The sequence below is a fragment of the Ruditapes philippinarum genome, unplaced genomic scaffold (assembly GCF_026571515.1).
Source record: "Ruditapes philippinarum isolate M1 unplaced genomic scaffold, ASM2657151v2 ctg1017_1_1_1_1, whole genome shotgun sequence".
Taxonomy (NCBI): Eukaryota; Metazoa; Mollusca; class Bivalvia; order Venerida; family Veneridae; genus Ruditapes; species Ruditapes philippinarum.
The window spans coordinates 18577-33972 of record NW_026859308.1 but is presented as its reverse complement, the minus strand read 5'-3'; the positions used below and the strand labels follow the sequence as shown (position 1 = coordinate 33972).

General features: G+C 34.6%; 1 protein-coding gene across 1 annotated transcript in view; it reads left to right on the top strand.

The window, feature by feature from the left end:
- Window positions 1-15396, top strand: part of LOC132756024 (regulator of MON1-CCZ1 complex-like) — a 61621-nt gene that overhangs the window by 28079 nt on the left and 18146 nt on the right. Inside the window, exons 13-16 of the mRNA XM_060746983.1 lie at window positions 1004-1057; window positions 3938-3996; window positions 6815-6988; window positions 8758-8887. Of these exons, the coding sequence (XP_060602966.1) occupies window positions 1004-1057; window positions 3938-3996; window positions 6815-6988; window positions 8758-8887 (417 nt within the window). The remainder of the gene's footprint in view (window positions 1-1003; window positions 1058-3937; window positions 3997-6814; window positions 6989-8757; window positions 8888-15396) is intronic.

Here is a 15396-nt window from a genome sequence, read left to right as displayed (position 1 = left end):
GGTAAAACGGGTTGGAGAAAGCCAGGTACCTGCATGTATGAGTGCTTTTACACTGGGATTTTAAAAAACCCAAGGGATCTATTCAAAAAGAGCTATGGAATGGTTCCTGGATTCCCTTGTTTCTCATAGCAAGGACCCTTTTGAAATAAGTGCTTGCACTTTTGTAGGTTATCCTTGACTGCCCAGTTTAAAGAAAATCAATCAATCACGTGCAACTGAGGTAAACTTTTATAAGCCTTTTTGGCTCACCTGAGCTAGTTCAGGGTGAGCATTTAGGAATGTTGAATGTCAGTCATCCGATGACACTTGTTCATTAACACTCTAGCGGTCACATTTTTGCCTCAATCATCATCAAACTTTGTCAGGATGCTTGTCTAGGTAAAAGCTTGGATGAGTTCAAAAATGGGTAATCTAAGATGAAAAACTAGGTCACAGGAGCTGAAAATAATAAAATCTTGTTAAAACTCTAGTGACTACTTTTTGATCCAAATATCCTGGAAATTGGTCTGAAAGTTTGTTTTGATGATTTCTAGGTCAAGTTTGAATATGGGTCACCTGAGGTCAAAAACTAAGTCACACTGCTCAAAGATGGAAAATCCTTGTTAATACTCTAGTGGTCACATTTTTGACTCACAGGTCTGTCATGAAACTTGGTCAGAATGCTTGTCTAGGAATTGCTCGGATGAGTTTGATGGGTCAGGTGAGCGATCTAGGGCCATTTTGGCCCTCTTGTTTAACAAAATGGGATGTATATTGTAGGTGGGCTGCGTCAAGACAGTGTCTCTCTTTGACAGCAGCATTTCTTCTACATGTGTGGATGGATATATGTATTACTTGATAAAAAAATGTTCACAACCGGTAGACAAAGTGTTATAATAAAAAGCTAGTGGTACTACATCCTGTAAAGATCATCACCAAACTTTGTAGGTGACATCCAATAGAATTGTTTTTGAAATATTTAAGCTCTGTTATGTACTGTGCATATGATCTTAACCCAATACAGATTCTGCCAACTGGATTGTGTTCCAGCCAGACATTGTCATAGATGCAAAACTAGGTAAGCTCTTTAACAGCCTATTTACAAATTTAGGAAAGTATTATAGACCAGTGTTTTGTACTGTCCATGTGTTTGTCTTTCCATAATTATGACACTTAACCTGCAAAAATAATTAGCCCATTATGTTTAAAAAACAACAAAAGAAAAAAAAAACATGTCTAGATGGTCACTTTATATAGACTTGTATAGTTAATATATCTGAAAAACTTGTGTCTGAAACTAAAACGCTTAGAATATTTTGTTTCTGTTAAAGATATTCAATTCTTTGAAATACAAATGTACTTTTTCATTATGATTGGCAAATATGGTAAGTCTGCTAAGCTCTATGGCAGAATATTTTTCACTCCATGTAGCAGTCTGTGAAAGGTGGAGGGTGCTGTCCATTGACAGGCTTTGTTTAGAACTATTTTCTTATTGAAGCTGAAGATAAAAAAACAAACTTCATGACAGTTACCAAATGTTTCAAAAACCTGACTTGTCTTTTAACTTTTAAGTGTGTTTAAGACATCATTTTGAGCTTGACTAAACAACATATATGGAGAGCTTTCCTACTCGCCTCAGTGTCCGCATGCAGATTTCAGATCATAACTCTTGAAGCAGTATTTTCAGATTTATCTCTCTTTGAACTTAGGATTTCCTTTAAGAAATATTATAAATTCTTTACTTTTTAAGGTATCTACTTCAGTGACAGCTCTTAACACTGTTCTCATGTATTCGCCAACTTTGTACAGTTTTTAAATGTCACTGACATCACGTTTTTATATAATGTACACATAACTAGCACGTGGTAGACTTTAAAGTAATATGCCTCCAAATCTTACATTTAATTCCATGTAAACTTTGAAATTGTTCAAAGAAGTAAAAATAAAGGCAAGTTTGTAAATTTAATGATGCTATCTAGCCCAAGACACTGTCAGTGCTGTAACTTATCAAAATGATAATATTTATCACATACAACTGCCAGTTACAGCCATGCATATATCTTGATGTGATGTCATTTGCAATATAAAATGTTTTGATGCACTAAATGTGAATGTTACTCTACATGTGCGTCTATGAAAAATTATTCTTTTGAACTTTAAACAGTCTTTGTTTTCGTTATGTAATCAAAAGATATTATTTAATAATATAGTATAATAATTATATAATTTTATTCAACCCATTCAATAAATTCAGTATTGAACCAACACCTATTTAATATCCAGTATATATTATGCAGAAACTTCTCAAACTCTGTTAGTTATAGGTAGAATTCTGGTTAAATGTCATATTTTCCGGCATAAATTTTTTTTACATGGATTATGAATACACTTTTTATTAGGGCTAGCTCCGGAACCATTTGTATGTTTTTCAATGACAAGTTGTTATCTTTACTTTAAAAGGACTCCACTTGGTGTTTTTGACATGAAGAACCAAAAATCTTTTTTTAAGATTTTTGTATAACTGTAACTATGTAGGTTTGTATGCAAAATTTCAGATCATTTGCTCACTCCATTTTCCAGGGATAATCAATATTATTGGACAAATTGACCCCAATCTATTCCAGCAAGTTGGATTTAGTTCTCAAATTTCTCCTAATATTTTCTTTTATGTAATTATGTCTTCTATATTTGGTAGGTAGATACTTTTAATGGTCCTCTTACTTTTGATGTAGTTAGGAGTTACTTGAGTCTCGAATTATTTTGTTACACATTTTTGCTCATACAGCCTTTATTTGAAATTGACACCTGTCATGTTTAATATGGACATGCCTATGTAGGTCCTGTTCCTTCGGGTGTAGTTAGGGGTCATTTGGGTCAATGTCAAGATCACCATTGCCAAAAATAGATATTTTATACTTTCACAGTTAAAACTTTCATTAATTGACAGATGTCTTATATATGATAGGAACATAACTTAAGAAGTCTTCTACCTTTTGTAGGAGTTAGGGGACAGTTGGGTCAAAGCCATCAGTGCTTAAAATAGATTTTTACACTTTTGCTCACACAGCCTTTATTTATTGACAGATGTCAGTTTTATTTGATAGGAAGATAACTTTTAAGTTCTTTTTCTTTTGATTTAGTTAGGGTCAGTGGGTCAAGGTTGAGAGTGCCAAAATAAATTTCTACACATTTGTTTATGCAGCCTCTATTATTGACTGATGTTTTTCATATTAAGTTGACAGATAACTTGCATGGTCTTCTTCCTTTGGATTGAGATTAAAGTCAGTGGGTCAAGGTCAAGTGTGCAAAAAAAAAAGATTTCTTCACATTTGCTTATACAACCTTTAATTATTGACTGATATGTTTCACATTAGGAATGAACATACATTGGATGGTCCAGTGTCGGCTCACAAGTCAAGGTCACCTGTGCTAACAATAGATTTTTACATTTTACCTCATTTTACCTCAGGTTGTCATTAAAGTTTGTTTGGAGTTTGAGGTCACTGGAATCAAGGCTAAGGTCTGGTATTATATATAATTGATAAACAACTTCATCAAATAGCAATGACATGCCAACTTACATTTTTCACACTAACAAAAAGTCATGAGTCTTTCAAGTTATATAGCTGTGTTTACATTGGTTTTTTTTTAGCAATTTTTTGTCCATAACTTAGGGAATGGGTAAACCTTTTTAGAAAATTTGTTTCTGACAAAAATCTGGGCGGGGACATTTTAGTTTACCAAACACATTCTTGTAAATATTAAAAATCAAATATTTCTACATGGTTTTCTGTTGCCATGCACTGACACCATTAATGTGTGATAATTAGCCAAGCCAACATATAAAAAAGATAAATTTGCAGACATTTCTATCCTAAAAAAATACAATGAAATAAAATTGTTTTATAATCAAATTGTTGTTGGAATTATGAAATATGAAATGAACTTGATTTTTCAGGATGTCTTTGGAATGTAGAACGGCAACTTGTCCCATTAGTAACTATGATTCCAGATAAGGTATTTTAATATTGTTTTTATTGTAATTATTATTAGATATTGACATGATGTCTTTCCATCCATCCATCCATCCGTCTATCCATCCGTCTTTCCATCTGTCTGTAACAATATCTTGCAATCTATTTATCCAATCTTTTTGACACTTGACACTCTCATTTAACAAATCTCGAAGAGAATTCACATTTTCATTACTTGTTGTTGGTAGACCAGATTTCGGAGCATCAGCAACTGATCCTAACTGTTCAAAACTTGTTCAAAATTTTGTAAATGTTCTCTCTGCTCACAGTAGATTTCTTAAATTGATTTAAACATCAGTAACACTTTTAGTTTCATAATATTATTTCACCACAAAAATGTGCTGATCTAAGTGTCAAACATGCCTAGTTTGAAAAATATGTTATTTTTGAAATGACGTCATGACGTCAAAACGTTACAATTTTAGTACCGCTTATAAAAACTTCATAGTTTACCCTTTAAAATGGTGTATTTTTAATTTAAATAGTCGAATATAAAGCAAAAATATTGAGATTTCAAAGTGTTTCTTTTCTTTTGGGACACCCTGTTTATAAGAGTCTTTGAAAACAATTACAAAATAAAGTATTATTGAGGGTCTTATGCATTGATTTAAGTCTTTTTGTCATGCTGGTGACAATTGATTCTACACATGGACCCAGTGTAGACCAAGATTAACCAGCACATCCATGCTTCTGAACATGGTCTCCACTTGTTGCTATTCCTTCAATCCTTCAGTACTTATTTAGAAAATTTCCCTGAAAGAGATCAATGGATTTTTCCAGTTTGAAAAGCAGACAAGTTAGAGATGATTAGTTATCGGTAATATTCTTTTTTGAGAATAGTTAATTTCCATTTTAGCTCACCTGTCACTGAGCTTTTGTGATCGCTTTTCGTCTGGCGTCCGTAAATTTTTACTTTAAACGACATCTCCTCATCTCTCTTGCCTGGCCCTGGGGGTCTGATTTTTATGGCCCCCTTCGAAGAAGAGGGGGTATATTGTTTTGCTAATGTCGGTCTGTCTGTCTGTCTGTCGGTCTGTCCGTCGGTAGACCACATGGTTTCCGCTGATTATCCTGAAAAGTATTTATCACAAAGTCTTCATATTGTCGGTCTGTCGGTCTGTCCGTCGGTAGACCACATGGTTTCCGCTGATTATCTTGAAAAGTATTTATCACAAAGTCTTCATATTTTACATAGTGATTGGTCATAACTAGTAGATGACCCCTATTGATTTTGGGGTCACTAGGTCAAAGGTCAAGGTCACAGGGACCTTAAATGTCAAAATGGTTTCCGCTGATTATCTTGAAAAGTATGTATCACAAAAGTCTTCATATTTCACACAGTGATTGGTCATAACTAGTAGATGACCCCTATTGATTTTGGGGTCACTAGGTCAAAGGTCAAGGTCACAGGGACCTTAAATGTCAAAATGGTTTCCGCAGATTATCTTGAAAAGTATGTATCACAAAAGTCTTCATATTTCACACAGTGATTGGTCATAACTAGTAGATGACCCCTATTGATTTTGGGGTCACTAGGTCAAAGTTCAAGGTCACAGGGGCTTTAAATGTCAAAATGGTTTCCGCTGATTATCTTGAAAAGTATTCATCACAAAGTCTTCATATTTCACATAGTGATTAGTCATAACTAGTAGATGACCCCTATTGATTTTGGGGTCACTAGGTCAAAGGTCAAGGTCACAGGGACCTTAAATGTCAAAATGGTTTCTGCTGATTATCTTAAAAAGTATGTATCACAAAGTCTTCATATTTCACGCAGTGATTGGTCATCACTAGTAGATGACCCTATTGATTTTGGGATCACTAGGTCAAAGGTCAATGGTCACAGGGACCTTTAAAATGTGAAAATTATTTCTGCTGATTATCTTAAAAAGAATTTCATCACAAAGTCTTCATATTTCACATAGTGATTGGTTCATCACTAGTAGATGACTCCTATTGATTTTTGGGTCACTAGGTCAAAGGTCAAGGTCACAGGGGCCTTAAATGTCAAAAGGGTTTCCGCTGATTATCTTGAAAAGTATTCATCACAAAGTCTTCATATTTCACCTAGTTATTGGTCATAAGTATTAGATGACCTCTATTGATTTAGGGGTCATTAGGTCAAAGGTCAATGTCACATGGGCCTTAAATGTCAAAATGGTTTCCTTTGATTTTTCCATAATTGAAACACTTCCATGTACCCATTTTGGCAAGTTTCTTTAATAAAATTACCCAATTATGTGAGTCAATGGCTAGAAAGGGGGGGGGGGGTATATGTGTCGTTCGACATTCTTGTCCTTACATGTCTATAGTAAAAACTTAAAAAGATTTTCTTTAAAAAAACCCAAAGAGCAAGAGCTTAGATATTAAGAATGAAAGATCTTCAAATGGATGTCTACAAAGTTTGTTCAAATAAAAGCTGTAGGGTCAAAATTAGCCCCATCCCAGGGGGGCATTGATTTTCCTTATATATACATGTATAAACTTAAAAAACTTCTTGTGAAAATCCAAAAGAGCTAGTGCTTAGATATTTTGCATAAAACATCTTCTAGTGGATGTCTACCAAGTTTGTTCAAATGAAAGCCCTAGGGTCAAAATTGACCCAGCCCTAGGGTTTATTGATTTTCATTTTATGTACTGTAAATCCTGTATTTTTCTCAATGTTTTGATTTTCGCAATTTCTTCTCGGGTGAAAGGGACTCCACTTAAACTTTTTGACCTATTTCTCAGGTGAGGGATCCAGGGCCCTCTTGGCCCTCTTGTTTCATATTATACCATTATATTTATATTTTCTTTGTCAGTGTCGCTTGATTAAGTTCCTTCTTCAAAGACAAAACAGTAAAAGTGTGATCCTAGATGTATGTAGACAGATGCTGTTACCAGGGCAACAAGCTAGGCTACCTGTGATATCCCGTGTTGTAGATATGCTGAATCAGGTCTACAAAACTCACTTGGAGGCAGAGATGCTGGCCCTGGTAAGTATATATTCAAAACACATTGATTTATTGTGTTGTAGATATGCTGAATCAGGTCTACAAAACTCATTTGGAGGCAGAAATGCTAGCTCTGGTAAGATTATATTCAAAATACCACTAGATCATCAGTATTGATTTATTGTTTTGTAGATATGCTAAATCAGGTCAACAACAGTCACATGAAGGCAGAAATGTTGGCCCTTGTCAGTGCATATCAAAAAGAAAACCCTTATTTCATAATTATGAAACTTAGGGATCTGCTTGGAATAAAAAAAAATGTAACCTAAAACTGCATAAAATCAAAATTAGTAGCAAAAAAATTTACAGGCCAGTGAAACTGCTAGGAAGTCATTTTTAGCTCGACTTTTTTTTTTTTTGAAAAAAAAGTAGAAGTATTGCTACAGTCGCGGAAGGGCAACCTGGATCATAACTTTTTTATTTCTTGGTGTATTGTCTTCATACTTGGCCACAACAACCCTTGGGACAAGACCTTTCAGTAGATCACACTAACCTTGACCTTCATCCATAAATGACCTTGACCTTCAAGGTTCAAAGTCCAAATTTTGCTTGTTCATGCTGTTATTGGCTGTAACTTTGTTATTTTTGAATGGATTGTCTTCAAACTTGAACATAAAAATCTTCAAGGATAACCCTTAAAAATAACCAGACAGACCTTGACCTTCACTCATTAATGACCTTGACTTTGAAGTTCAAATTATTAAAATTTTCATTATTTTGGCTGTAACTGGCTGTAACTTTGCTATTATTGAAGGGATCAACTTCATATTATAACAGAACATACTTAAGGACAAGACCTTGTTGTTTCTTGACACCACCACGTGACTTCACCATGTGACTACGCCACGTGACTTCACCACTTGACTCTACCACGTGACTCTAACATGTGACTCTACCACGTGACTCTACCATGTGACTCTACCACATGACTACCACATGACTCTACCACGTGACTCTACCACGTGACTCTACCACGTGACTTCAACACGTGACTTCACCATGTGACACCACCACGTGACACCACCACTTGACTCCACCAATTGAATCCACCAAGTGACTCCACCACGTGACTCCACCAAATGACTCCACCACGTGACTCCACCACGTGACTCTACCACGTGACTTCACCACATGACTTCACCATGTGACACCACCAGGTGACTCCACCATGTGACTCCACCACGTGACTCCACCAAGTGTCTCCAACACGTGACTCCACCACGTGACTCCACCACGTGACTCTACCACATGACTCTACCACGTGACACCACAACATGACACCACAACATGACACCACAATGTGACACAATGTGTCAACCACGTGACACCACCATGTGTCACCACGTGACTCCACCACATGTATCTATTTATAGAATTTTCTATTTATAGAATTGCGTGTTTCTATTTATAGAATTGCGTGTTTCTGTTTATAGAATTTTCTATTAATAGAATTGGGTGTTTCTATTTAAAATATATAGACAAAACTAATGTGACAAGACAGACCGATTAATTTTAAAAAAAAGGAAAAGTTTAGATTTTGTTCAAACATTTCTTTGTTTGCTTTTAGAGAAAGTAAAAAGTCGAGCGTTGCCCCCGCCCAGCGGTGGCTCTTGTAACGTTTTGTTGTTGTTGTTCAGTCCTTTTAAATGCTTTAACCTTTTAATTTACAGGCCAGTTGAACTGTAAGCCATTTTAATGTGTTTTCTTTTGTCATTCAGCCCTTTTAAATGTTATACCATTTTAATTGACAGGCCAGTGAAACTGCTAGTCAACCAGATGTACACAGGAGAGTAATCATTGATCAATCAGACATGTACACCTGTGTTTTCTCTGTACTGGAAGATAATGTTGTAAGTTCTTTTTATTGCAAATTGGAAATTGGTTAAAGTTTTGGCTTGTATGTGCTACTGTTTATAGGGAAGTTGATTCATGGTTTTGATTTTCTTCCATATCCGCTTTTTAAAAAATCTTTGATTTCAAAAACCACTATTTGTGTAACAATTATTGTGTTATTCATAAATAGTTGTTTAAGTTTTACACAAAATTCATTTTGCAGTATAAGTGTTGTAAATATTAGAAAATAAATATCCCAATACAAGAACAATATAAGTATGTTAAGAAATATTATGGTTTCAATTTTTTTTTAATTCACAAGGCAATCTTTGACATAAACATCAATTAAGTACACACAGTCACACAAAATGCAGGGCTCGAATTTAACTTTTTTGGCCACTAGCAATTTTTTGCTAGTGGACAAATTTTTAACTAGCAAAAACTGAATTTAACTAGCACTTTTACTACAATGATTTTTTAATTCCAAAATTGTTTAAACTTTTGTGTACATTCATTAATTGTTTAAATTATCATGTACCATAATAATAAATTCATTGTTGCTACAATTATGTATCATAATAATGAATTATATTGAAAATGTTTTTATTAATATGAATTTTTTTTTTTTATTTCTGCATTAAAGGCTTTAACATATTTTGTAACAGCTAACTTAATCATGAAATTGGGCATGAAAAAAATTATAATACTTCAAATTTAAGTTTAATTATTTGATGTGCTGAAAGACAAAGTTGTTGCTGGATATAGAGAATAACAAAATTAAAATTGTAATTTATTTGGACGAGTTCAAACTGCCCGGGGTACGAATCAGCAACGTAACTTTCTACTCGAAAACTTGATTTAGGGGACAGGGATTCTTATCAAATGTCAATCTACATGTAAAAAAATAATAATGCAATATTGTCGCTATAACGACGATATCTGGTCTGGATTATGCGCACAACAGTCGGCGCAAAATATTTTGGCAACATTTCAAGCTTCATCAAGTTTGTACATAAGACTGACATGCAGTTCTTTCTCCCATTTTTTAACCGATTTAACTGAAGGTCTGATTGTCTTCCTTTTGATAGACTGTGAATCATCTTCTGTACTCAGAGTATTGTTATCAGAAGACACATTTGCTTCAGTAAGTGGGAAGAAGTTCGTTATTTTTCGTTTAGACATTTTATTCCGATCACGCTTGATTTACACGGACAAAATGACATTTGGACTTGTTTAAATTTGTGTATTTTTTTAAGCGAGGTTAAGGTATAGAAAATGTAAACAAGACAGCAAGTGTGCGCATAGTCATAACTTGGGACTACCTGCGAATATTACGCCCCATTTATAATTTCGGATTTTCCTGACGAGCGTATTCCGTTTTTTCTTCAACTCGCAAAAAATTGCGAGTAGTCATAAATCTAACTCGCAAAATCATTTTTCAACTAGCATTTTGCTAGTCTGCGAGTGTTAAATTCGAGCCCTGAAAATGTACAGTTATCACAGCAAATGAAAACCTTAAACATGTATATTTTAATTTCTATAGTATAAATGCCTAAAGCATATATCAGTTAGATTGTACAGTTAACGTTTATCACACAGGACAGTTTACTGATAATTTCTTTTCATCAAGTCCAGCTAAAGCAAGTGACCTCTTGATCATATCAGTTTGTTTAGAATAGACATTTTGTGGCACGTGTTTGTCAACCATTGTGATAGAAGTTCTTATATTTAAGATAGGCATTTATTGATATGAGTCGCGTCATGACAAAACCAACATAGTGGGTTTGCGACCAGCATTGATCCAGACCAGCCTGCACCTCCGCACAGTCTGATCAGGATCCATGCTGTTCGCTATCAGTTTCTCTACTTGTTATAGAGGTTGTAAGCGAATGGCATGGATCCTGATCAGACTGTGCGGATGCGCAGGCTAGTCCGGATCCATGCTGGTTGCAAACGCACTATGTTGGTTTTGTCATGAAGCGGCTCATATTAATTTTAGATATGTATAAATGGCATTAGCGTATTATCAGAACATTATGGTTCAGTATGAAATTTTACAATCAAGTGTCCTGATCTTTTTATTTCAAGAACGCGAAAATTTAGCTTATGCGTTTAAGAAAAATGCTGGAATTCATGAAGCTGTGAATAAGTTACTTTCGGTATAAAGGAAAATACAATGCCAGTGAATTTAAAACCCTTTACAGTAGTTCAAGTTGTCATGATTCTAGATGTCTTTTGACAAAGGGGATAAAGTCAAATCATAATAGGAAAATTGTAAACATTTTAGAGGTCAGATTTTATTTTAGAAGCTTCAAGATTCATTGCCAGAAACTGTTCACTCTTAGCTTGCTATAATTCAGTTATATTTTTTTGCATTCACTACATTTTGTGAGAGCTTATTCCAAGGTTTTATGGCAGGATATGAGAACTGGCCCGACTTTCACTAACTGAGACAGCTGTGAAAGCCAAACTGAGAAAAATCTCATTCTAAGTTTCTGAGTTGAGAACAAATCTCAGATTTGAGCTGAGATTTTGACTTTGAGAAAGTAAGTGAAAGCCAGCTCTGATGTTAGCAATATGTTATACTACAGTGAGGCATTTCTAGTTTTAGGTAATAATCTTTTGTTAAATCAGAAAACTTGAAAAACTTGATAACCTACAAAATCTTTCATGATTTTATTTTTTGTATTTTATCTCCCCTTAATAAAATGAAACAAACAAACAAAACATACTTGATGTAGCATACCTGATCTTAATCTCTTATGGGTCATATGTGATGTAGCATACCTGATCTTAATCTCTAATGGGTCATACTTGATGTAGCATATCTGCTCTTAATTTCTAATGGGTCATACTTGATGTAGCATACCTGCTCTAAATTTCTAATGGGTCATACTTGATGTAGCATATCTGCTCTTAATCTCTAATTGGTCATACTTGATGTAGCATACCTGCTCTAAATTTCTAATGGATCATACTTGATGTTGCATATCTGCTCTTAATCTCTAATGGGTCATACTTGATGTAGCATACCTGCTTTTAATCTCTAACGGGTCATACTTGATGTAGCATACCTGCTCTTAATCTCTAATGGGTCATACTTGATGTAGCATACCTGCTGTTAATCTCTTATGGGACATACTTGATACAGCATACCAGCTGATAATCTCTAATGGGTCATACTATATTACAGCATACCTGCTCTTAATCTCTAATTGGTCATACTATATACAGCATACCTGCTCTTAATCTCTAATGGGTTCAACTTGATGTAGCATACCTGCTCTTAATCTCTAATGGTCATACTTGATGTAGCATACCTGCTCTTAAGCTGCTAATGGGTCATACTTGATAGAGCATACCTGCTCTTAATCTCTAATATGTCATACTTGATGTAGCATACCTGCTGTTAATCTCTAATGGGTCATATTTGATACAGCATACCTGCTCTTAATCTCTAATGGGTCATACTTGATACAGCATACCTGCTCTTAATCTCTAATGGGTCATACTATATACAGCATACCTGCTGTTAATCTCTAATGGGTCAAACTTGATGTAGCATACCTGCTCTTAATCTCAAATGGGTCATACATATACAACATACCTGCTCTTACCTGCTGTTAATCTCTAATGGGTCATACTTGATACAGCTTACCTGCTCTTAATCTCTAATGGGCCATACTTAATGTAGCATACCTGCTTTTAATCTCTAATGGGTCATACTTGATGTAGCATAACTGGCTCTTTAATTCTCTAATGGGTCATACTATATACAGCATACCTGCTCTTAATCTCTAATGGGTCAAACTTTGATGTAGCATACCTGCTCTTAATCTCAAATGGGTCATACTATATACAACATAACCTGCTTCTTACCTGCTGTTAATCTCTAAATGGGGTCATACTTGATACAGCTTACCTGCTCTTAATCTTTAATGGGTTCATACTTAATGTAGCATACCTGCTTTTAATCTCTAATGGGTCATACTTGATACAGCTTACCTGCTCTTAATCTTTAATGGGCCATACTTAATGTAGCATACCTGCTTTTAATCTCTAATATGTCATACTTGATGTAGCATAACTGCTCTTAATCTCTAATGGGTCATACTATATACAGCATACCTGCTCTTAATCTCTAATGGGTAATACTTGATACAGCATAACTGCTCTTAATCTCAAATGGGTCATACTTGATACAAACATACCTGCTCTTAATCTCTAATGGGTAATACTTGATACAGCAATACCTGCTCTAATCTCTAATGGGTCATATTTGGATGTGCATGTTTCAAAATTGTCAAGGATCGCTACAGATATACAAGGACTGACTAAGATTGATTACATTACAAATACAGAGAGCTTACTGCCAGTAAGGTAGCTACAGACGATGCAGGAATTAATCCCTAGCTCTTCCGTGAGCGTTTTCTGTGAATATGTGACCGGATTATTAGTAAAATTAATGAAAGATTGTGTAGGATAATATAACTTTATTGTTATTTTTATCGCAGATATAACCTGTATACAAGGCAGTTATGCAAACATGGCTTTGTAGAGGAAAATTGGTTTCCATTGTGCAAGCAAAATTGTTTAAAAATGTAGAGTGACAAAGATATAATCAAAGCTTATGAAAAGATTGTGATATTATGATTATGCATGTACATGTTTTTATTATTAGTCCCCTACCGGTTTACCGGAGGGGACTTTAGGTTTACCCTCCCTCCGTCCGTCCGTCTGTCTGTCCGTCCGTCCGTCTGTCCGTCCGTCAGTCCGTCCGTCCACAAAACTGGATCACGCGATAACACAAAAACTACTGAAAATATTTTAATGAAACTTGATATATGGATAGATGGCAGTATGGAGATTATGCACGTCTTTTTCTTTTCTTCCTATGTTGAAATTCTGGTTGCTATGGCAACAAATAGACTGAAAATATGGCAAATTTTACACATAACCTGGATCCCGCAATAACGCAAAAAGTACTGAAAATATTTTTTATGAAACTTGATATATGGATAGATGGCAGTATGGGGAGATTATGCACGTCTTTTTCTTTTCTTCCTATGTTGAAAATTCTGGTTGCTATGGCAACAAATAGATTGAAAATATGGCAAATTTTACACATAACCTGGATCCAGTGATAACACAAAAAAGTTACTGAAAATATGTTTTATGAAACTTGACATATGGGTATATGGCAGTATGGAAATTATGCACATCCCTTTTCTAATCTTCCTATGTTGAAAATTCCTGGTTGCTATGGAAACAAATAGACTGAATTTTCAAGATTTCTGATTCTAGTTTTTAGTTTTTTTCACTATAAGTTTTTATTTCTTAAAAGTATTTTCTCAAACTTTAAACATAAGTTGCTTGTGTAATCAACCACATCATATGTGACAAGGTTTTACAACTCTAGCACAAAATTTATCAGTGAATTTCCCCCCTGAACTTAAAATTTTCATGAAAAAACATTGTTTTTTTTTTTTTTTTAAAACTTCTTTTTCTGAATGTATCTACTTCAACTTCATATAAATGTTTCTTATTATCACTCAACATTTTGTGATGGTCCAATACTCTAGCAAGACTCATTTCCAGAATTATGCCCCTTTTGAACTTAGATTTTTTTTTGAGAAATTGGTAATTTTACTCCAACTTCTTCAATCATGATAGGATTTTAAAAATGATATTTTTGATAACAGGGATGTTTAAAAATAACTTTAGAGTGTCCTTCAGTCCGTCTGTCACTGTTTCCTGTGATCACTTTTTAAAGAACTTTTTCAACAAATTTACTTAAAATAGAAACATAAGTGAATGGCAAATGGCCCTTCAGAATTTTTGCTTGGGCTCTTACCGGTAGGGGACTTATGGATTGCTTGCAATACTATGATAATTGCTTGTTTTAATTAGTCCTAGTCTTTTTATCAGTCTAAAACTTAAGCACAATATTTATGCTGTTGAAATGATTTAAAGGGTTTCTTTCAATAATGACAAAACTTTTGAGCTGGAAAGCTTGAATAATGACCCTTACAGCTTTTTTGTCAACACGTTTTGATAATGGTACTTTATCAATCAGTTAACCTTAGTACAAAAATTTTGATTTTAAAGGAAACCCCTTACAATTTCCCAAAGTTGCTTTTTTTAATTAAATTAAATACGTCCTTGATTTGGGGGAAATTTCCAGTTCGGGTTTTAAGAAAAAAAAAATTCAAAAAACAGGGTTTTTAAATTTTATGTACAAAAAAATGTCATGATTAAAAGCCCAAAAACTTTTTAAATGTGAGGTCCCAAATATGTTTCTTTTTAAAAAGCCCAAGTAGGGGCCCAGGTTTTAATTTTTCCTATTTGGCCGCCCATGAAAAACCAAAATTTAAGGGTTTTTGAAACCCGCAGGGATTCCGGGCCCAGGCTATCAGTTTTTTTATTTGTTAAGGGTTTTGAAACAAAACCCGTATGATCCTGATGACTGTGGGGAAATGACAGGTGGTCTGGACCCCCATGCGGGCCCAAAAACCCCATTATTTTTTTTGGGTTATGACACGGCTTAAATGGTACTT